The sequence below is a fragment of the Amblyomma maculatum genome, chromosome 2 (assembly GCF_055883805.1).
Source record: "Amblyomma maculatum isolate TAMU_Amacu chromosome 2, ASM5588380v1, whole genome shotgun sequence".
Classification (NCBI taxonomy): Eukaryota; Metazoa; Arthropoda; class Arachnida; order Ixodida; family Ixodidae; genus Amblyomma; species Amblyomma maculatum.
This window is the reverse complement of record NC_139345.1, coordinates 58,168,673-58,192,572: the sequence shown is the minus strand read 5'-3', so window position 1 is coordinate 58,192,572 and position 23,900 is coordinate 58,168,673. Positions and strand designations below refer to the sequence as shown.

At 45.3% G+C, this 23,900-nt stretch overlaps 2 protein-coding genes across 2 annotated transcripts; one reads left to right on the top strand and one right to left on the bottom strand.

Annotated features, from left to right (window-relative positions):
• The first annotated feature begins 209 nt into the window (after positions 1-209).
• On the top strand, positions 210-10,654 carry TH1 (negative elongation factor complex member TH1). Its single transcript, XM_084594236.1, has 5 exons — positions 210-669; positions 1,168-1,392; positions 2,874-3,068; positions 4,177-4,827; positions 9,382-10,654. The coding sequence occupies exons 1-5, from the start codon at positions 379-381 to the stop codon at positions 9,796-9,798; spliced, it is 1,779 nt and encodes a 592-aa protein (XP_084450362.1). The 5' UTR covers positions 210-378; the 3' UTR covers positions 9,799-10,654.
• Positions 10,655-12,885: 2,231 nt separating this feature from the next.
• On the bottom strand, positions 12,886-23,900 carry LOC146198730 (uncharacterized). The gene is made up of 3 exons (XM_084594240.1): positions 23,318-23,900; positions 19,799-20,149; positions 12,886-15,374 (listed from the first exon to the last, which is right to left on the bottom strand). The coding sequence occupies exons 1-3, from the start codon at positions 23,667-23,669 to the stop codon at positions 15,115-15,117; spliced, it is 963 nt and encodes a 320-aa protein (XP_084450366.1). The 5' UTR covers positions 23,670-23,900; the 3' UTR covers positions 12,886-15,114.

The window sequence follows — 23,900 nt, the reverse complement described above, 5'->3', positions numbered from 1 at the left end:
AAAGGTTTACAAGTATTTATGGTCAAGAACACGTTGTGATGGAAAGCATGCTGGACAACTCCTCAATTAAATTAAACATGTAAAGTAAGAGATCTAAAATCAAAAACATCTGTAGCTAGAATTTGAAGGTCTTTTAGTTGAGTGTTAAAAACCGCTGAGAGTAAACCGGTAAACCGCCGAGAGTTCTGTACGTAAACCAATGTAAACCATGCAGTGAACCAACGTTACAAGGTTACAATGCCAATCCAAATCAAGTCAAGTTGCAGGCTCAAGAGACAGAGGACAAGACAGGCGAGAGCGCCAAGAGATCTTCAACTTGTGTAAACATTGCGGTGTGTTATTTTCAGTTTGTCACCGCACATATAGTGCGACTCCAGGATGGAGGAGTATGATGAAGACCGAGCATGGGAAGAAGGTGACGCCGATTCACCACTGGGTGAAGATCAGGAAGCCCTCGTGGAGCGAATTCAACAGGAGTGCATCGAGAAGTTCAGCAGCTTGGACTTCATCATGGAGCCCGGCATCTTCGTGCAACTGAAACGCTATTTCCAGGCAGGCGGGAACCCGGAGCAAGTCGTGGACTTGCTGCTTGAGAATTATCAGGCCGTAGCCCAAACAGCGAACCTACTTGCAGAGTGGCTCATTATGGCTGGAATGAAGATCACTGAGGTAAACTTGTGCCATTCTCTAGGCACCGTCTTCACTGAGCAGCGTGACTGAAGTAAACAGGCGGTCGGAGTGGGTACTGGATGTTTTTCGAGTGCTGTGACTGAGCTAAACAGGCGTTGCGTAATTGGTATCTTAAGCGACGCCTACATACGTCCCTGTATTCACAGTAGTGCGCGCCCGCCAATGGCGCCATGCGTTTCTTTTACGACAGTGGGGCACAATGTGCGCAAGGCGTAATTTACACTTTTCTCGCCTATATAAAGCATCGGAGTCTATATATATATATATATATATATATTTCCTTCTTCATTATGTAATTACACTGCTCACGCGGTCTTTGTCGTCGATTTCTACGTTTCTTTTTACCCTGCACCCGCCTGAAACTAAGTTTGTTTCCAGTGAATTAACCATATGCCGTTGCATTGCCGTAACTGAATGCAATAACAGTGTTACCATATATGATCGCAGTCAAGGCTTTTGTTTCGATCATGGCTTCAGGTCCAGGGTCTTGTGGAGGACCACTTGAAGCAGATGATCCTGAAGCATTTCGACCCGAAGAAAGCCGACTCCATCTTCAGTGACGAAGGCGAGACACCTGGCTGGTTGACGGAGATGATCGAGCACCCTACCTGGCGTTCTCTAATCTACAAACTGGCTGAGGAGTACCCAGACTGCCTGATGCTCAACTTCACCATTAAGCTCATTTCAGATGCTGGGTTCCAGGTTGGAAATCCGCTCTCATGTCTTTATGAAAAAGAATTTAAAGGCAGAGGAGCAGGCTTCTGTAATAACAGTAATACGAAGCTGTGAAAATGCTTTAAGCTCTGCCTTTAAAAGTATGACACGGCAGCATTAATGGCTGTCATCTACAACTCCCCCCGCAGCTTCTTGTTCTTGTTCGCTGCATGCACTTTCCTACGTATTCACTAATTTCTCAATTTGTGCCTCTGCTGTCTCACACGTACACCTTAAAATATAATCATAAGCTACCACATACGTGAAAGGTCGCCCGACATAGATATAAAGCCCCACTTTAACCAAACCATACTACTAGTAGTGTGTCTGCATCGGGATCCAAGGGTCTCTGTTTTGACTCCTATCTCAACTTGGCTGCATCATGTGGTCTAATAGTGTCACAAACCTGCCAACCAATCAATGTGCTGCCATGTCACCTGCCAACTACTGCCTGCTTCCAGAGACATGCTCTTTATTTTCACTCGCAATGCTGGCACCAGATTTTCTGCAGAATGGGGCCCTTAATGCTATCGTGTGAACTTGCAAGTTCTTGTGATGCAGATGTTGAAAATATGTGTCTAAAGTCGGGTAAGAGGAAGGGAATGTAGAAGAGTGCTCATGCACTTAATCTTTCTTTAACCTAGTTCGATGTTTTAAAGAAATTAAGGGTTTGGCAAAGTCCTTCCTGTGGTTTGTTTTTACCTTCTACCCTGAAATGCACGAGACTGCTAAATTATAGGGATGCCCATTAGCGTGCAGTGTTTGATCAGAAGTATGATTATTGAAAGGAATGAACGAGAACCTTGGATAAAAATATCAGTTATGCTCTTGAACGCTAGCGAGTACAAGTTTTCTCATTAATGCTGTGCATTATTTCCCACCCCATATATAACACTGCCACTTTTGCCCTGAAAAAATCATACTTGCAAATTACACTGGTAAAAAAAAGCAGCACGGTCAGACTGGACACAGGCGACCGCAATGCTTAGTTACATTTTTTGGCATTGTTTTAATTCGATTCCTAATAAAAGCTTGCAATTAGCAGTCACTCTTTTTTCGTTACCTTTTTAGTGTCAATGTCTCATAGGCAAGGCCTCACTTAGCCTGCAAAAACAAATGGTCTGTCATGAATGCAGGTTGCCATTGCCATAGTGTGCTGACAAGTCTGAAGATTGATCAGTAAAATTTTTTGTGTGTTTTCCCTCCTGATGACTAGTTGGCTGCAGGTCCAACTTCAGTGGGGGAGTGCAGAATTAATGAGGCAGCACACATTTTTTAACCCTATGTTTCTGCATGAAAGTGGCATTGTTATCTCTACGTTACATTGCAATGGCTTTTCTTGCAGTTGCAAACCTGTTTGCTGCTGCCAGTTTTTGTTGGCTTTGTTTACTTCTATCGTGTTGGGCATGTGCTAACTTACTGATTCCGTAATGTGCTGTACCCCCTTTACTTTGCCTCTGTTTCTGTAGGCTGAGATCACGTCCATCTCGACAGCCTCACAGCAGCTGGAAGTGTTTTCACGCGTGCTCCGGGCTGCTACCGACAACTTTCTGGAGGGCGGCGAGGAGCGCATGAGCCAAAACCTATCCGAGCTCACGCGCATGGTCTGCCACGGCGAACACACCTACCTGTACAGCCAGTCGGTTCTCCACACACTCGCACAAGTATGCAAATCCCTCGTTCCTGTCCATGCTTCTTAATGTTTTTTTGATTTTATGTCAGTGAGGGAACATTGTGGGGAAAGAACTCCTATATCCCAGGAAAATGTGGCTTACATAGGCAGAGAATAGGCCGTCGACCTTTTCACTTTGACGTTGTGGACCATCGCCTTATTCAACATTACACTATGGCACCAGGTTCATAGACATGAGAAGAGTTGGAGCATGCTAAAAAATTAACGCATTCTAAGAATCATTGAAAGGTCTGCAGACGGCAGCAAGGAATGCAGCTGCAGTTTCATTGCTCCCAGCTGGTACATGCTATAGCTCCAATGTCCTAATGTAGGAATGAGGATAGAACACTAGTACCCACTGTAGAGGCAAAGTTCTCTGCAGCAAAGTTTCCTTCAGCCATTGGAAAAATGTGTACAATCTATTCTGTATATATTGAACCCTGACATATTGAATTATTACTTATATTGTACTCAGAATATATTCCCTTAAAGATCTCATGCAAATGTATATAGCAGTGTTGTCCGCATTTTCAAACTCCTGTTTAGCAGAACATTCAGTATGTCAAACTTCACTCCATATCCCCGCAAGGTGTGCTTCTAAAGGCCCCGCTGCATGGGGTGCCCGAGCGACGCGCCTACGTGCACGAATGTACATTGAGTCTGTCTGCGCATGTGTGATGTGCCAGGCGCGAGCTGAGGCACGTGCGGAGCAGATATCTGTCCATGTCAGATATTTCGGCGGCGCTCGCTGCGTGCCCGCGCTGGCGCAGAGGAGGCTCGCCAGTTATTGGCTGGATGCCTTTCGCGCCGCCTTTGCGATCTCTCTGTGTTGGCTTTTATTTTTTCTTCTTTTTTTTTATGTCGTTGCTGCTGTACGTAGAGATGTATGTACAGTCAGTCGATCGGCAACGAAAGGTTCATCATCGCAGCCACAAACAGCATAAAAATAAACAAGTTAAAGAAGCTATGTGGGGAGAGTCTGGTCTGCAGGCCTGGGGTCAGGGATTCTAGCTGTTGCAGTATCAGAGTGTCAGAAAGTTGCGCAGTCCTTAAATTCTTTTTTCATGCTGTGTCATATCTTTGCACCTCTGACAACACAGGAGCCCCGCGGTGGCTCCAATGTCAAGCGCCTTGCTCAAGAGATCAGTCGTTATGCACAGCGCACGGGCCATGACCCAACCCCCATCACAATGGCACTCAATGGTGCGGCCGCATACCCACGTGCCTGTCAGGCGCTGTCAGCCATGCTGTCGCGAGACGCCCTTAATCCAGCCGACGTCACCGTCCTGCACAAGATGTACCAGGCACCTGACCCACCACCTGTGGAGCTCCTGCGGGAGCCCCACTTTCTGGATCTCCTGCTGGACGCATTGTTCCGGCCCGGCTCACGGCTGAACCCCGAGCACCGGCCCAAGTATGTCTACCTGCTGGCTTATGCGGGCAGCGTGTATGAGACACGTCGCAAGGGTGTCCGGAAGTCCCTGAATCGGGATGAGCTGCGGGCCACACAGCAGGCAGTCGAGAAGGTGCACACCTTGTGCCAGGAGCGCCGGGGCTCCTCTGAGCTGGTGCCAGAGCTTGGCGCCCTGTTCCAGGCTATGCGGTACCCCGTGGTGGCACTTGGGGTGGTTCACTGGGTAGAGCACACCGTGTCAGACCCCTCGTACTTCAAGCTGTCCACGGAGCACACGCCACTGCATCTGGCATTGCTCGACGAGGTGGTTGTATGCCACACCACTTTGCACCAAAAGGTGGGTGAAGAGTGGTGTGATGAATTGGTTGGTGTTGTTTTGTATTAAAAAAAAAAAAATTAGATGGGGATGCAGGAGAAACGACACAGAACAACAGTTGTAGTAGCGGTGGCAGCCTTGAGGAAGTGGGAAGCACAGTGTGGAATACCCACTCAGTGTGGAATAAAGGAGAGGCTAAAGCAGGAGAGACATGCAGGCAAATAGGTGGTACACACAACATAATTAGTACATGTGTAAACATGTATATGTACTCTTGGTTAGCCTCTTGGGAGGCTAACCAAGAGTTAAGTTGAGGACAACGCTGAGGGCTATGGAACGAAAAATGGTAGGGGTAACATTAAGAGATAGGAAGCGTGCAGAGTGGGTCAGAGAAATAACTCAAGTTACTGACATTCTAGTGGAAATCAAGAAGAAGAAATGGGCATGGGCAGGACATGTAGTGCAAAGAGAGGATAACCGATGGTCGCTTAGGGTAACAAACTAGATTCCAAGGAAAGGAAAGCGTAGCAGGGGGCGGCAGAAAGTTAGGTGGGTGGATGAGGTTAAGAAGTTCGCAGGGGTCAAGTGGGTGCAGCTAGCACAGAACCGGGTTAATTGAAGAAATATGGGAGAAGCCTTCGCCCTGCAGTGGGTACAGTCAGGCTGATGACGATGATGATGAAACATACTCAACCCAACTGTGCTGATGGCTGTCAAATACGAAGACTCTCACTAGGTGATGCATGAAATTTCATCTGAGCGCTCTCATACGAAGGTATGGAGGTGGCCAAGTCCTCGTTTGGCCTCGAGTTTACACATGAATGCAAAGCTTTAAATATTAACCTACATATGGGCATGGTCCCTGCTGAACTAAGATGGTTACCTATGCCTAGGGTTATTCGTTTCTGGGTTTTAAATTTGGGGGCGGGGGGCGGGGGTAAAAATCTAGCGTTATTTTTGGACTTGATAATAGGGAGAAATGAGGTTTTTCGTGGAAACGCTCTGAAATTCGTGTTTATCAGGTTAAATTTGCAAACTAATAATTTATTCGATTTGCCCTAATTGGTAGGTAGTAACTATAAAGGTTATGTTTTGGGCTGCTTTGAAGAAAGTGTTTCATAATTTGGCGCTTATGTCGTAATTATTACTCGCAGCAATGTCCAATGGTCAGTTTTTGGAAAAGAAACATTTTATTCACGTGAGCTGGTCATCGACGTTTTACACACCCTTATTGATACATAATCATCTGCATGCGCAACATTTCAGTTTCAATCCGAAACCAGTCTGGCCTCTGAAGGCATCTTAGCCGAGAAAATGTTCGCTCAAGGTCACAGCTGCCATTAGCTAGATACATCAATGTCAACGCTACATTTGCTAGCCTGGGGTAGCGCACATTGCGTAGTTCCAATAGTCCATCACTTCAACATTTTGATTTGTGAGGCTTGCTTTTAGCAAGTACTGGTTAAACTCCTCGCGAAGCGAGCCTACATCATCCATTACGAAAATAGAGAGGTTGGTAGTCATGAAACGACCGACTCAGCAGCCGTTCCTGGAATGGGTTGAGTATGGCACCCAGCTTCCACGTTGTCAACTAGGTTTTCTTTGAGACGTTCCATTTGTTTGCGACATTCTATGAGACGTTACAAATGTTTGTGCAAAACTTTTCACAAGTTTTTACTAATGTGGCTCTGCTCTTAGGTAACAGTGACAAAACCCTTTTTGGCCGATCGCTTTTTCCGATTATCGTGGAAAGCTCGTTGACAGTCTGCTGTAGCTTGAGGCTTACGAGGTGATCGAAGCTTGGCATAGACGTTTTCAGCTCTCAAGTGTTTTCTGGACATCTAAAAGTGGCTCGAGTGCACCTCTCATTAAGACTGCCTTTGCGTAAAAAACTGCCTTTTTTCAGAAATTATCGCTTCAATAGCTTCTGCTTTGGTGCTTTCATACAAACTTTCAGCAAGTTCTGTTAATGAGATCCGCATTTCTATGATGACAACAAGGGCTTTATAGAAGCTTTGCTTCTGTTCGGAACTACAGAAGGAGACTTCTTTGCATCAGGGGTGCTATTAGAGCCACAAATTTTAATGTACTTTTGGTGCAGCTTGTTAGCATACTTAAATAATGCTCCAAACTTTATCACTATGGATTGAATATGAGACTAGCAAGGTGACAAAATGGCATGGTCAACGCCGACATGAATCAGATGTGCCACGTCTTTCACATGCAAGATGTGGATCACTTCAGATTCACAGATCTCACGTAGCATTTTTTGCATTTATGCCGCTGAGTCTTTGGCTGCAGCTACATCATCCTTTCCTACAGTCAGGAGCACCTTGCAGACTACCCTCGACCAAACAAACCTGCTTTTTTGCTTTTTTAATATAGTAGCACAGGAGAGTGTTAATGATAGGCACTCCGGTGATGTAGAGGGATTCGCCGATAATAACACTCACTTCACCGACTTGCATACCATCACGAATTTTACTCATGTCCTTGTCCAGAGCTTCTTTCAGGTATTTAATCTGAAGTTGTTGTCCTGTGAGCATAGGCTTAGCGGCCTTGCAGTATTGCATACAAAATCCCCCAGAGGTCCGTTCGCCCGGCTGCTGCATGCTGATTCCACTTTACACCAGGGCACGAACGAAGTCGGGAATCATGTCATCCGCTTCATTGTCTTTCGCACGCTGCCTAAAGGTAACATTGAAAAGTGTCGACTGAGATGTTCCCGCCTTTTCAGCTTCCTGGACCACTATCTTCAACTTTTCTTTTCAACGTGGGATGATGCGAGATGCTCGCGAATTCGGTCATAAGGCTTCTTCGCTGGATCGGTGACCATCTCGGTTTTGCAGTAGTACACGCACACTAGTGCGCGGATTCCTTCAGTCTTTCTTTCGAATATCTAAATTCTCGTGTTATTTGCATCAGTCATCCAATGTCTTTGCTTTTCTTCCCATTTAGAACGTTTGTTAGCGTTGTTGTGAATGCACGTGTAAATATCGCTCCTGTGTGTGCGCGAGCTGCTCGCGACTTGGTTTGGGAGTGCGATGTTAGATGGTGCCACGGGTTCTGCAGTAAACAATTGTCGGCCTGTCAGCCGCCTGGGCCGTTTCTCGCTTGTGCATCAACTGCAAGCACAGCAGTTCCGTCGGCACAGTTCCTGAAATCGGGAAAAATCATGCTTACCGATTTTTTAGGAACATGGTCGGGGTGGAAAAACCGGGTAAAATCGGGTTTTACCCAAAAACAAACAACCCTACCTATACCTAATGCCAGTGTCGAGCAAAACCCAGGTGAATGTGCCAGTTTCGCTATTTAACCAAAGGACAGTCAATGCACACATGCCATATGGAAAACCATATCCCTGAGCTTGCTTTTTTTCTTAGTATTCTTAGTACCAATCGGTGCCTGCTGGGTTAAAGGGATGTTTGTGTGCATTTTACTTACTCTCGTCATGCTTTGATAACTTGTACTAACTTGTACTGTACTATTCTCAAAGAGGTTGCCTGTACAAAAGGCTCCCTGCATTATGTGATAGTGCACAGCTCACCTGCTGCTGCTTTTTTGGTAATAAGCTCACCATGGGGACGTTTATTTGAGCACAATGCCGATGCAGCTGTCATACCATTATTCGAGTGCGCATTGCAGAGGTTGATGCCGGTTAAGCTGCTACATACCGGCTAAAGTGTTTTTAATGTATTATGGTGCACATTGTTAAAAGCAGCACCATATCCAACTCCCATCGCAGGTGCAACTTAGAAGACAATAAATAATGGCAAAAGTTCTGAGGCGACTCGGGACTATGGGGACAGTGTAGTGCAAGGCTCTGGATTAATTTTGATGACCTGGGTATTTTTAATGTGCAGTGACATTGTACAGCGCACAGGCACTTTTTACCTCCTTCAAAACCCAGTTGCCATGGCCGGGTTTGAGCCCGAATACTTGAGCTCAGAAACAGAATGCCCTAACCTCTGAGCAACCTTGTTGAGGAGAAAACGAACAAAGTGAGCATGGTACTAAAGGGGCCCTGAAAAACATTTCAGCAAAGTTGCAAAATGTGAGCATCGAGAAGATTTCACCCATGGTGGAGTCACCTAAGAGAGTTAATTTATCCACAGGCAGGAATTCCTGCTCAGATTTTCTACTCATCATTCCAACCACCCGAGAAGGTGTGTGTGCCTTTGCTCGCACTACGAGTGCTCTTAATGCTACATCCATTGATTGCACTTCATATCATCTGCTGCAGACATGATCTGGTTGACACTGGCTTTAGAGTTTTTGTGGCCTGCTCTCTCTAACATTAGCATCGGCCACAAATGACTGAAAACAAACGGCCCCCACTGTCCACCTGCCACAGCACAATGGAGGCAAAAGTGCACAAATGCTCATATGTTTTGATGGATGTACCAGAACACCATGCAGGGAGAAGAAAAAGATATTGCAGCCTTCAGCTACAGCATCACGTTGGCGCATAGAATTCCATCAACAAACTCAATGTTTGCTATAGGGGTACCCATGCGGCTACAGGGTGAAAACCATACCAAATGTTACCAACACACAATTCACTGAACCTTGCAGGTGCTCGACCTACTGGTGAGGCTGTTCGAATCACCTCCACATGAGGAGCTGGACGTGTTGGTGCAACTGGAGCGACGAAAGATGCTGCTCGACCGCATGGTGCACCTTCTTAGCCGTGGCTGCGTGGTGCCTGTGGTCACTTACGTGCGGGCCTGCTGGGAGCGCCAGGACACTGATGTGTCGCTCATCCGCTACTTTGTCACAGAGGTGCTGGACGTTATTGCGCCGCCATACACACCCGAGTTTGTCCAGCTGTTTCTGCCCCTTGCCGAGAGTGAAGAGATCACGGGTGGACTGCGTGGAGCAGCCGCCGCAGAGGGCAGCGGAGTGGGTGCCTCAGGCGGAGGGTGCGGCGAAGGAGACGCTGTTTCAGAATTTGTGGTGCACTGCAAGGCAAACTATATTGTCATGAGTTGAAGTGCACCGCTATCCTTTCTGTAAATAGTGGCAGTCATGATGCCCCCTCTCTTCTGTGATAACTATTGACACTGGCATTGCTGCTGAGGTACAAGAGGCCTGTGCAGCAAAATGCTACGTCATAAATTGAACACGCAGACATGTATTGGTCTAGTATCGCCCCCCCCCCCCCCCCTCCTTTTTGTTTTTCAAGTTTGTGCACTTCTGATAGAATCCACTGTCCTCAGTCTACAAAAACGATGTCAGTGTTGCAATTCCTGAAAAGCACGCTAGCAGTCATGACAATCCAGTGCACAGCGCATCAATCAAACACATTGTGTATGTAGGAGAGAATTCACCGCATATTATTTGCCTCGTTTCATTTCATCACTTTGGGAGCATGTTCAGGAATGCTTGCATTGCAATTCAATTGCTGCTTAGTTCCAGAACACTGTCACACCGACTACTATTCTAGTGGTATTCGAGGATCACTGCATCTCAATACTGTGCATTTCCAACACAGCTAGATTGACAGAAGGTTTTAGCTGCAAGAAAACCGGGCATGGTTTCCACCTTCTAGTAAGTGAAGACTTGTGAACTCTTTCTTGTTCTGTTCTGCTCACCACACCAGGATATAAGCAGCAATGTCACTGGCATCTCTGTCAAGAACACTGTACATAAAAATATGGGAAATCTGAAATCTGTTGCTGCTTTTCTGTTCATCACTGCAAGGGAGCTTTTTCACATTTTCGGCTTAATATACTAAGCTGTCACAAGTGTGCTGGTTATAAAGCATTACATGTCCCCCACTACAGAGTACATAGGGGAGAAAAGTTTACAGTCTGATGATCTGATGCAATAAACTGCTTTAATCGAATGCATTTTGTAGGCAGATGCTTTTCCATATCCTTTTGTCTGAAAGTTGTGCCGTTTAATTCTACCTTTACCGTTCGAGGCACGCTCTTGAAAAAAAGACGTGGTCTTTGTCTGATGCGTCACAAGCTTCAACCCCCATACGCCATCATGCATCATGGATACCAGCCCTTTCTCACGCATATTTCCAAGAGCATTTTTGCTCAAGGAGTGTAACTGCCCCACAGTCGAGCAGACAATCGTAAACAACTATACTTTCATTTGGCTCAAGATAATGCATGACGCGCACATTTCAGAGGCTCAATTTACGGCTCAACAGTGTGCAGTCCATGGGCACAAAGTACATAAAGCATGTAAGGTGTTCAGCGTTATGTGGAGAGCAATTACGTGAAAATTTTCAAGCTCCACATTATAAGTAGGGGTTGGAGTTTTGGGTTTTTATTTTCTGAGAATTCAGCTGACTTTTCTCGGTGGCAAACACAACTTTCATTTTCTTTTTCGGTTAATAATATTTTCTGCTAAAGAAATATCGTTAGTTTTTTTTCTGGTGAGATAAAGGCATCCGTTAAGACGTGGTGTGCATTTCGGCTTTTTTTTTTTCTTGCATGTTGCTTTATAGTTTTATTTAATGTACAGTTGGTCATATATACAGCTAAGAACCTGGAAGAAAATTCTATTGCCATGATGAAAATTAGCGTGGAGAAAAAACGGATATTAAATGGTAAATTCACACCTTTGACAGAGGAATAACCGAAGTATTAATTACTGCATAAATCAAATCACTTAAAAAACAAACTTGCTTCTCTCGGCTTGTGTCTGAGAAGTGTCACGTGGCAAGAAACTGGCGGGCTTTGGCCTCCGCGATTTCCTGGATACACTTGCACCGCAAATTCTCTGGTCTGTCCTTCACCCCTCGAAGTGCCTGCCTTGTCGCAGGCGCCCCTTCTTGAGCGCTTGACACGTACTATATGAGGGTCAGAAAGCATGGCTGCCATTCTTTCCCCATTCCTGAGACAATAACCAATGCCTCAAAACCCTCAACCGCTGTACTTGAATGAACAATCCCATTGTTTCACATCATGCCATTGAGCACTGTTTTAATTTTCTTCCATCTCGAGAGTTTGCGGTGTGCATGAAAAGGTACTGACCTTTTTCGATTTAAACCGAACCTTTTCAAATGCTTTGGGCGTAGCTTTATCACTGTTTTTCGGTTTAAACCGAAAAGCCCAACCCCTAATTATAAGTTAAAATAAGTATACGTGTTTTTACAAAATGCAACACTTTGGAAAACCACACACACCACCTGTAAAAAAAAAAAAAAGTAAGCTCGATGTCAGCATGACCCAGCTGCTTGTTTCATGTAAGTGTTTACAGCAAATCATAATGGTTATGCTGCACTATAAGCAAACTATCACTCTGCAAATACATGCCAGAAAGCACTTAAGTGGGACAAAAACAAACCAATAACACAAGTATACGTCTCAACAAAAATGTAGTAAGGAGTACTTTTCCAACATTCTTCTCGGCCTGATGTGAGATGCAGCTATTTTGCAACGTAATGCGCTCATTATATTTTCCTGAGTAAAAGTCGAGCTCTGCCGAAAGTCAACTGTTGTCGAGGGACTGAGTGAGTGCTCCATATTTGTTGTGGCTAAGATGCCACCACTACAAGGCAGCCATTTTATTCAAGACATCACTTGCAACACCTTGCAATGGTCACAAAAATTGCAGTTCAGGCAGCAAAAAATATGAGTGCACACTCTCTGTACATCTCAGCACAACAATCTTAGCTACAGTGTGCAAATGCAATTTAAAAACCATCTTCCTTCAAACTTTGCAACTTCGTGCTTAGCACATTTAAATAAAACACGTAATAAACCGGGAGGCACAGCATTGATGCACGTCACACACATGTTTGCTGGTTTCAGAACGCATATTTAAAACACTATTCACACACAATTTAAAATTGTAACTTGTTGCAAGTGAATGTGCCACGCAGTGCCACAGTGTTGCACTCAACAAAATGGAAATCACAGATTTGTTGGCCGAAGGAGGCCCTCGAAAATAAATGCAAACCGAAAACTAGTTGTTCGTGGCATGGAAACAAACGGAAAAATGCAACAAGGGTTCATAAGCCTCTGCCAAAGTAACCAAGATGGCACTCTGCAAAAGCTGCTTTGATCAAAAATATATATATATATGAAATGTTTGGGCAACGTGCAACTTTTGAATGTGGTCTTAAAACAATGTTAGATATATATATATTTCTCTTTTTCAGCCTACTTTGGCTGAATTTTTTTTCTTTAACCAACCACAATGTGGCCGACGAGCATTTGATGCCCGAGGAACAGTGCATATGCATGTAAAGATTTGTCCGCTACAGGTATACTGAATGTTGCAAAACATGCCAAATTCAATTTATCCCCAGGGTGGCAAATAATTGTTACTGTCCCCTCGCGAGACATGGCACAATATAAACCGGGAGTTCGCACATTCAAGAACAGAAGTTATAAAAGTGTATTCACATTGGCAGGTCACAAAGGTTGCACAACCAATTTGGTCAATTCGCCACACTGACAAGGCTAGCCGCAGCAGTAGCTCCGTGGTTTTGGCATCCAGCTGTCGATTCAAGGCTGCTGGTTCGATCCTGGCCACTGTGGCCGCATTTGGCTAAGACAAAATACAAAAACACCCACGACACTGGTCAACCAAGTGTCGGTGAGAGAGAGAGGAGTAAGCGCAAATTTTATTTTTAGTGTTGTGTCCTAGCACTGCATAACGCTTCACCCCCAAGATTGCTGATGCAGAGTTAGAACGACTTGAGTATGGACGAACTTTTGGCTTTGAGGGTCAAGAGCTGCTCAAATGGGTAGATCAGGAGCGAGCTCGTCGCAGAGAACGCAATGACGAACGTGCGTGGCGGAAACTCCGGATGGCGGAGATGGAAAAAGAGAAGGAACTAGAGTGACGATGGGGATGCCGCGCCTCTTTTGGCCGTAAAGGCAGGGGTTTGTGACATAATTGCAGCAACAAATCTAAGCAGCACAGCTTTCCACTAACTTGTTCAATAGCAGTTACCGTAAAAACCCGCATATAATACGACTTTTTTCCCCCGATTTTATTTTGTCCAATTTCTGTCTCATATTATATGCAAATCTGAACGAATTTCAGCCTAAATTTGCAGTTCTGGCCTCATTATTAACCAGCGCTATCAGCACCAGGATTCGAGCTAGAGGATACACTGTCTAGCAGCGGCGTCAGCCGACTTTTTCGATGGTATCTGTTTCACTACACTGACCCCACGATTCTTTCGGCCATAGTGCCTGCAATGCATACGAGACTGGAATGCGGTCGTTTGCACCTCGCACGATGCAGGGACAGTGAAAGGATCGCTCAGCACGCTGCATGGGAATCTCACGGGCCTCTCCAGCCATCGCGAACACTTGACCAGCATTCCCAAGGAGCGTGTCAGTCGCGCCTTTAAGAAATGCTGGATACCAAACCCATTTAGAGGTATTAAAGAGAAGGATGTATTTAAGCCAGGGACTCTCGGCAGACGATACACCGGACGACCATCGCGGAAACCCTGCATCCGAGAACACTTCCTGGGCACGTATGCCACGCGCCTGTGTTCAGTGCTAAGAGCAAAAAGGCGCAAGCGCCGCGCATGCTAGCCGGCAGCTCGTGCAATGTATGAGCTGGAAGTGGCCTACTGGTTTTAGAACAAACTGAAGACCATGTGGCTTTTGCGATTCGTGGGGCGAACGTGAGCTACTCTTCAAAGCAGTTCTTCAGAACAGTGCTCGAAATCCTCCAATCAAGCATGTCGGCGTGAGAAGGGGAGCTAACTAGCATCGGCAAATGAAGGTTCGTGGCCCTATTCGGCTCCTGGTGCGGAGTGGCTTTGGACGCGAAAGCGCAAAACGCGTATTCCTCGCAAGGCAATCGTGAAATGTAGTACAAATAAATACTTTTACTAATCTTTCCTCGTTGAAGTTATACGCGGATAAAAACCTTTTTCCATTTTTGCTATCCCAAAATTACACCTTGTATTATATGCGGGTTCGTGCTATTATACGCGGGTTCATACTGTTATACACGGGTTTTTGATTTTTGCGAAATGTGGCCCCATTATTCAAAACCGTCTTCTCCAGGGTGACGTCACTTTGTGGCTTCAGCAAGGACACATGGACATATATGTAAGGCAACTTGCTGTTCGTATCGTCCTTACATGCTACATGACAATTCTAAATTCTACCGCAAATTTGGGCACGCAGGAAGGAACAGACAGCTCCCACTCAGACCCTGATCAAATTATTTACCACCTATTTTGTATCTGCTCGTTCCTTCATATCCATCCCTGGGTCCTGCAACACATGTACAACTGCACAATTCTGGGGAAAATAAGAAGGTTTAAAATGAAAGTAAGAAAACTCAAGCAACTGGCCAGCTCAGCCAGTCAAATCAGTCCACAGACACAAACCGTGAACGGAGTTCATAGGTGCGGCCAGGCAATACTTTGCTCTGCCGGTTCAGCTGTCTTTGGATGCGGCGTGCAAGCTCCATGTCCTCTTCCAGGTACGAGGCTGTGTTGGTGTCACCGTGCTCACTCGTCTGAGTCTCCTGCTGTCGAGTCTCAAAGAGTACTGTCTGCACGCCGCGCGCACACAGCCTGTCGTTGCCTCCATGAGGGGGTGTCGTCCGTACAGTCTCCGTGGTGCCACCTGCAACGGTAGAGGTCCAATATACCTGCCGTGCTAGCTCCAAAAGCATAGTATTGGACAATGTGAGTAGTCTTAAATCTAGTCACGTACACAAAACAGCTCCATGCTGCTGTGTCAACCTTGAATGCTAAGCGTAGCCAGACCAAAACCCATGCTGACAATCCAACTGGAAAATATCCTGCATTGATCAGCATGCCCTAAATAGTTCTGAGAGCACTGCAGAATTTGCAGTGGAGAAATAAAAAAGCTTGAGCGTTGCTGCTGCACAATGTACATTGCGCGCCCCTTGTCGAACACAACGAGTGTTCCTTCCGTTGAACGCATCAAAGTTCACCGCATTCTATAATTGGTTTAGTACAAGAAAAGAAAGGTGCAGTATCTGTCACTCGTGGTCAAATCTCGCTGAAGCGAGATTTTCACGTGTCTAGAAAGGCTTTCGTTTTAACAAATGGTTCACGGGAAGGGAAAGGCGTAGTATCTGTCACATTTTTTTCTGTGGACACCTGAAGTCTTTTTGTGGTACCATTAAGTCCACATGCCGGTGACCGGATTTTCACATAATGGAGCTAGTAAATCCTTCGCTTTAATAAATATTTACCATCCACTTATTTTGACAGCTGTCACCTTTCATTCTTGGAACTGATAACTTAAGTCTCGGACTACTTGCTGACAGGTCTCGGCTTCCGCACTGACAGGAAGCAGCGTGATGGTCAGATGACCTTGCAACCTCCTTCCAGCGTTTGCTTTGAGCAGATGATTCCAACCTTCATGTCAACACCACTCAGCTCTTTCACAGTGATGCTGAACGCACGTTTCTTTTTTGGCGTGTGTGTAACGCTAAAAATAGATAATACAGGCGCCAGTCAATCGGTGTTTTTTGCAAAAGGAGCATGACATGCCTGAACGCGAAGCGTTTTACAGAGCTGAGTGCAGGGTTGGTTTGCCGTTGCTGCTAGCGAACTTCCTCCAATGGCCCAGCTCACTGCATGCGAAAGTTAACAAGAGATTTGAAAAGACATTTACAATAAGCATTAGCTACTTCAGTACACAGCAGTTCGCTTGCGACGCCTTCAGACCTGCGCACTGAAAAGATTGTGAAACAGGTGAAGAGCATGACAGCACAAACAAACAATTCGTGCTCGGAGCTCTGGACGCTTCCAGCTGTGCAGAAATTAAGAGAAAGCGAAGGTGCAAAGCTGGAGCTTGTGTTATTATTTAGCTCACGATATTGTCTGCAGGAACACGAAAGGTACTCAGAATGCTCTTGGAGTTTAACTTGGGTGGGGCTTCTGAGCTGTCTGAGGAAAATCGAATGCCGGACAGCTGTCAGCAAGTAGTCCCGGACAGTCCGGGACTGATAATCGAATGTACCCAGTAATGCCACAAGTTGTCGTGCAAGTGAGGGCAAGCTGAACTTTACACGCGGGATTTATTCTATTTTAGGTCTGTGCTTAAGTCAATTACTATCCACTTTAAATGTCATTTCTAACACCCGAATGACTGTCGCAATAAATGTCAGCTCCAACATGTTTGAGAAGACGCAGTGAGGCACTACACTGCTGAAAGAGCATGCTGAAAAGCATAATAAAGCATTTCGAAGCATCTCGCTGTGTGAAATGCAGAACAGTTTCAAAATGAACCAGCCTTCGTGAGGTACAGCTATCGATGTTTGGTTTGGTTTTATGAGATTTAACGTCCCAAAGTGACTCAGGGTACAAGAGACACCATAGTGGAGGGCTTCGACCACCTGTGGTTCTATGACTTGCATCGAAATCACAGCATACAGGCGCTTAGCTTTTGACCTCCATCAAAAAACAGCTATCACAGCCCGGACCCTCATCCTTGGGCACAGCAGTCGAGCGCCCTAACCACTGCACCACCGTGGCAGGGTCCAGCTATCAGATTTAATCTACCATTGAATTTGCTACAGCAAAACCTGTCAGTCTCTCATCTCGGATAAGGGATTGGAGTGCTCATCAAATGGCTGGAGCATTGGAAAAAGACATGCTGCTCAGCTACACTGCGAAATTCACTAGATTAAGTGTCCCAAATACCCACTGCAGTGGCTCAGTGGTCAAAATGTTAATCTACTGATCCGGTGTACCAGGGTTTGAACCTGACCACAGTGGCCGCATTTCAATGGAGGCGAAACGCAAAAACGTCCCTCTGTTGTGCGAGCAATGTCAGTGCACATAGAACCCCAGGTGGTAGAAATTATTCCTTAGCCTTTGCACCTGCAGCACCTCTTTCTCTCCTACCTTCTTCCCTTACCATACAGCACGGTTGAGGTGTCCATGGAGAAGTGTGATAGATGTTGCACCTTTCCTATAAACCAGTTTACATTTTATATTTCAGTGGCTCGAACTCTGTTACGCAACCTCCAGCACTATGGACTGGCATAGAGACAACAGTCTCTGAGACACAGCTATTCTCAATGATCCCTCGCTGCACCTAAGCAAATTAAATACCATCACAGTTGTGCAGCAGCTGCAATTAAATATAGCGGCCAAAAATTGTGATGCTGATGTATTCATAAGCACACAAAGTTTTGTTTGAGTGTTAGCAATAGTAGCTTCCTCTACATCATGCCACCTCTATTCGCCTGACACTATGCTGGTCGACTGCGCTAGCCAAGACTTTTCAATCTATGGTCCCCATGGACGCACACAACACAACTGCGCCACTGCACTTTACGTCACAACTGAGAGCCACAGCTGCTTCTGCTGCTTCAATCAATTAGTGAGTGTCTGAGTCGATCAAGCGACTATACTCCCAAGCAACATTTTGTGGGTATGCACCCAAGGCTACAGGGGCGGAGCTTTCGTTATGGTGTTACTACACCAAGCAATTCTAGCATATCTGGCCTCAGTTACAATTTTTGCTTCAGTTCTGCCTTCTTAGTTTTTGAGTCGTCAACGACGCAGAAATGTGTTTCTTGATACCAGTGATGGCCCGAGTGAACATAAATTCGCGGTTAATGAATTTCCCATGCTACTGAAGTTGTTGAAACAAGCGCATTGCCAAAGCATACAGAAACCGGCGGGTAGACAGACGCAGCAGAAGCAGCCGATGTAAGCTTCGTGTGATTTTCGACAGATGGCGCAGCCATCACCTTTGCACAGCACTACATTACCACTGTACTGGCTTTAGTAAAATATTGATTTTATAATAACGTGATCATTCCCATAATTGTATATTATTCAAGAGCATGATCCGTGGCATTTCTGAAAGGACTATATTCTGCTCTGAAATGAGCTGATGTGTTTTGGCTCTGCAGCTTTGGCTGCATAGCCTCAATAAGTTGTCCAGGAATATACAGTCCCTTAAAAGACATCCACTCAGCTCAGTGGTTACAACATCTGCCTGCTCACCTCAAGGACATGGACTAATTCCAATCACATGGGCTGCATTTCTATGGAGGCAAAATGCAAAGTACTGCGTGATGCAAGCGTACACTGAAGAACCTCATACGGTCAAGATTTTTCTGGTGTCTTCATTCTTTCTCTCTCTCCTACATTACTTCCCCCACAGCAAAGCCATACTGTCAACTGAGAATTGAGACCGCTAACTGCAATTTTCCTTTCCTGAAAACTAATTTTCATTCATAATTCCTTGAAGGATGAAAGTTAGAATATGAATCCAAAACAATGCGTTTAGCTCATCATACACATTATGGATGCGTAATCTATATAACAATACTAGTGATTGCAGCATCGATCAGTGCAGAAAATAATAAAACCATGTTTGACCAAAATTTGGCAGTACAATTGGGTAACACGAAAATCCAAAACTATACTCTCACATCCTGCATGAGAACCTTACCATCAGCACAGCATGACATAAGTAATCTTGACACAGTCAATTTGTCTAGTTTTTACCACAGAGTTGCGTATGACATAACAGCTCATGTCTAAGCACCTCCGATAAGTCTGATCGCTATTGCTACAGCTCAGCCCCCACCCACCCACTTACCCACATGCACGAACACGCACACACAATGCAACATACACCTCAGAACAACACTAAAGTAACTCATTTCAAGTGTGCAGAACTGGATCGAAATGATTAGATAATGGTGACCGTTTAAAGTGTGCTAGTACCTTTTCTCACATGGAGCAACAGCTTTGGTGGCTTCATGAAGTCGCCCTATCACCATGCATGTTTCATTCCAGCAGTGCTTCATTCCGCTTCACTTCATTTGTTTATGTGCCTCTCTGCACATCAAGGTAAACAGGCCAGTGCCACGAAAAGCCTAGCCCTTCATGCCGACCCACTGAGATCAGACAATCTTCCAAACCCTATCCTGTGTAAAGTTTCACTTCCACAAGTCTATTTCATTTTTGTTTTCACGCATTTTCATCAGCAAGACAGAGAAAAGAAAATTGTGCACATTATAAATGGCAAGAAGGTTTGCGAAAACGCACCATTTGGCCTCTCCCCTGGAGCCACAAAGGAGGACGCACTGTCCTCGTCGTCATTGACATCTGGTATGAGCAGGGAGCCAACAAGTGGCACAGCAGCCAGCACAGCCGGAGTGTCCCCAAACACACCCCAGAGGCAGGCGAGGCGCAGATCCCTCCGTTCCTGCCTCCGCCGCTCCTGAACAATGCGTTCTTCCTCGGAGGCCAGCTGCAGGGCCAGGGCCTCACCAGCCTGGGCTTCCTGCTGACGTTCCTGGCGCCACTCAGCCTCAGCACGTTGCCGCTGCTCCTCGTACTCACGGCGAATCTCACCAGGCGCCGACAGCAACCGCGCCAACGTTGGCTGCGGGGTGCCTGCAACCAGAGCAACTGGCCTGTCTTAACCAAACACTGACACTCAGAAGCGGTGCATTATATGTAGCTTTGTGCTTTTTTAAGCCCAACCTAACAGGAACAGTGTATGCACAAAAGAAAGGAAACATGCTGGCCTAGTACACGTTAGTATAAATTCAATGAAGGCAACGCTGAAGGCAGGCATGCATACATACGGCACGTACATGTGCCAGCTAGCTCTGGGACTGAAAGTAGTAATGCTCATTGCAACTCTGACTAAAAGGTCACTTAATGAGAAAACAAGTTGTTGGTATTATTATTGCAATTATGGTTGGTATTATTATTTCACTGCTTTGCTTAGTGAAATAAATATTATTAAAACATGCAACTGCAGCACAAGTATGGACTTTCCTTTAGCTTTAACCACGCTCCTTTCTTTCCGCTTATCCTGATGGTTCAGCACTTGTAGAAGCACAAATAATGAACCACAGGAAGCAAATAGATATATACTCCATTGCAGAACCTGTTTGCAAGCACTGTGGAAAGCAAGGGAGACTTGTCTTTGTGTGCACTATAACAGGGTAATGTGTGGAGCACTATATTGCCTTGTGGCAAGAGGTGTGTAGGAACACAATCGCATATTACAGTGCGCAGGATTCTGATTGGGCCAGAGTGCCCTTGCCTTTCGCAGTGCTACAAACATCTTCTGAGACTATATATATATACATATATAAACAGGTGCATAAAGAAGCATTCCGTGAAAAAATTATGTGTGCTTATGCTCGATCAGATACTGGCAGTATCTGACCTTTCCTGCCAGTGCTTGATTAAGAAAAAAAAGACGTGAAAATTCCATAATCAAGCTAAAGTCTGTCAATTTTTCTTGTAGACAGTCATGGCAAATATTGCTTTCTTAAACCAAAGTAAAGGTGCACAATGAAAAGGCCATGCACAAGAAACAGTAACACATATTGATAAGGAATCACAGTTTAACAAGAAAGACAGTTTGTAAAAATGAAAGTAAAAATATCTCAACACAATTCTGTACAGGGACAACAGCAGCAAATAGTGATAAGACCAATTTTGTTGGCCTTCAGACTGGCATTTTCATTCTGCTTTGCATTTATAACGGTGGCAGCTGAAGTTGTATGTCCATTTCTATATTTTTGCACAAAGGTTTCAATACTATAGTGTACTGCACTTGTAATTATCTACGGAGTATGGAGGTGGAAAAAGGTTGCAACATGCATATCTAACAGCCATCAAATATGTTAGAACACAAAAATTTGCTGCAGATGATAAAGCATAACTTCATTCTGCATCAAGAAAAGGACAGGCAAAATCTCTGCTCAGTGCAAATTAAAGTTAGCTTGTATTGATGTCACTGCATTTTAAGCACAAATATGTCATTTTCCGTGAAAATGGGGCTGTTACAAATTACAAACTAAAGAAGAGTAAAAAACAATATACAGAAGTTGCCATCACAGGCAATTGTATTGTGATGTATTAACGCAGCATTTGAGCACAGGTCCCCGAGAGAGTGCTATTCACTCCAAGCAGGTAATCACACAGTCCTTTTAGTAGTAGCCAGCAAAAAGTGGCAAGAAAATTTTGAAAGGAATTTTCACAGCGCTAAATGTGCCCCTTTGTACCGGATAAGCTTTATATTACATCCAGACAAAGATATACAATTGATTTTTGCTAAAACAAGAACAAGAATTGTATGTAGCTGTTCTCAGTGTTCCTTTAAATTTGGAGCAGCTAGTGCAGCATACAAACTATAAGACTTTAGTTCTACTTGCAGGCACTGATGAAATAAAAAATTTCAATTTTAAATTTTAATTATAAAGCACTTTACCTTACACTGAAGAAAAAACTATGCAAGAAAAGTGGTGCCAATGTTTGCACACAAGGCAACAATTCCTTAATGCTTTTAGAGCACAGTGGGTTTGGCGCCTAGCCAGCTCCACTTTCACTCCCACCTTCCTTCCTTCCCTTACAGCGGGATTCAGGTGTCCACAGAAACAAGTGCGACAGATACTGCGCCTTTCCATTCCTGTGAACTAATTATTAAATGCAGACATCAGAGCTCAAGTGGAAAACGTGACAACACATGGTACAGACTGCTAGGATAATAATTCATGAATAATACAAGCACCCACCCCGAACTGCAGGGTAACATGTGCAGTAACCGAGAATTCACACACTCGCAGAAAAAAGCATCATATTTTGATGTAGTTTGCGTATATACAGCTAGTTTGGTAGTCCGGATCTCTAGCCGATCGTCCCTTGGTTTTTAAAGAAGGCCTGGCCCGGATCTAGCCTGCCCTCATTTTTCATTAAAACATATTGCTAGAAATTCGATGAGACACTTGCTAACTTTGGCTACAGCGTTTTCAAGTCAGTTTAAGATATTTGCGAAGGTTCTTTCTTCTCGTCTGCAGCTTGTGGCATTAGTCTTCGCCGCGCAACGTTTCTATGCTTCCTTCCTTAGCTTCCTTCATGACAGTCAAGAACTGTTAGTAGAGTGTTTCTTGAAGCAATATGTGTGAAAAATAAAATAGTGAAAATAAAAATGTGAAACAGCTGACGAGCTGCGCTCAAATTTCTCATTAGGAAGTAACGTAATCATCGGCAAATTTTTTTCAACTTAAGATTAAATACATTACAGCATATTTGCTAGTCTCTGCCAACTGAATACTTTCTTAGCATCTCAGCACAGGCATGCGCGTTCACCTGCCATCGTCATTAGGCCCGAGCCGTAGCCGAACGCCAGCAAGGGCCTTGCCAGAAGAAAGATGGCACCCAAGTCCACATAATATCACGCAATAACGCAAGTTGATGGCTTGGCTAGTTGCCAACGCTGGCTTTCAGGTTACAACGCGTCTCGAACTCTAGCGCTGGCTACCGTATCACAAGACCGTTAGTTTCGGGCAGCGCTCGGCGGATGCCAAAACCAACTCAACATCACTGCAAGCCCCAAACAATAGCACGCAGCCGCTTCTCTGAGCTTTTTGCGATTGGCCCCGCGTAGACAGAAGGCGTATTCAACGAGAAGACAAACGGACATACCGTGACCTGCAGTCTAGGAAACAAACTTTCGTATGCATTGACATTCAAATTTTGTTCCCCCACAGCTAAAAAGAAGCACAAGCATTGCTATGGGGCAGGCCCGTGTTTCCACACTACCTGCTCGGCTATCCTCTCCACTGAGTCTCTTCGCGACTTGCGCTGGGAAGCGTTTCTTGATGAGCTCCCAACGCCTGCGGTTCACCAGGGTGTCCTCGCGGGCCGCGCGCCGAGCCCATGATGCGATCCGCATGCGGCACATGGGGCACTCCTTGTTGGCCACGAGTACAGTACTGGTGAAGCACGACTTGCAAACTTCGTGCGCGCATGGCATGGTCACGGGTTCGACGAGCAGGCTCAAACACACCGGGCAAGTAACGTCCGACACCGACAACGAGTCTTCGCTACCATCGCTGCTTCCGCCGCCGCTTTCAGGCGACGAGAACCGCCGTTTGCGTCGCTGTGGAGCCATTCAGGCCGTTTCTCGTAAAGCAACCGCGAACGCTATAATTGTGCAATTCCAAGACCTCACCTTTTGAAATAATGGCCTCATAAGCGAAACAATAGTCTAGTAATGCGAAACGCAAACGCCAGAACAATTTCTTTAGAAAGTGGCCGTTGCTACCAACCATGGAGGAAGGTTAGTTGCTACTGCGACTGCGTGCTAGGACGAAGTGTCGAAACAGTGACAGTGGAAAATATG

Coding starts and splice junctions, on each gene's coding strand:
- TH1 (XM_084594236.1), top strand. CDS start 379: ATGGAGGAGTATGATGAAGACCGAGCATGGGAAGAAGGTGACGCCGAT. Junction 1,393..2,873: donor TTTCAGATGCTGGGTTCCAG/GTTGGAAATCCG, acceptor CTGTTTCTGTAG/GCTGAGATCACGTCCATCTC. Junction 4,828..9,381: donor ACACCACTTTGCACCAAAAG/GTGGGTGAAGAG, acceptor TGAACCTTGCAG/GTGCTCGACCTACTGGTGAG.
- LOC146198730 (XM_084594240.1), bottom strand. CDS start 23,669: ATGGCTCCACAGCGACGCAAACGGCGGTTCTCGTCGCCTGAAAGCGGC. Junction 20,150..23,317: donor TGGAGAGGATAGCCGAGCAG/GTAGTGTGGAAA, acceptor CTCTGGTTGCAG/GCACCCCGCAGCCAACGTTG. Junction 15,375..19,798: donor TCCAGGGGAGAGGCCAAATG/GTGCGTTTTCGC, acceptor CTACCGTTGCAG/GTGGCACCACGGAGACTGTA.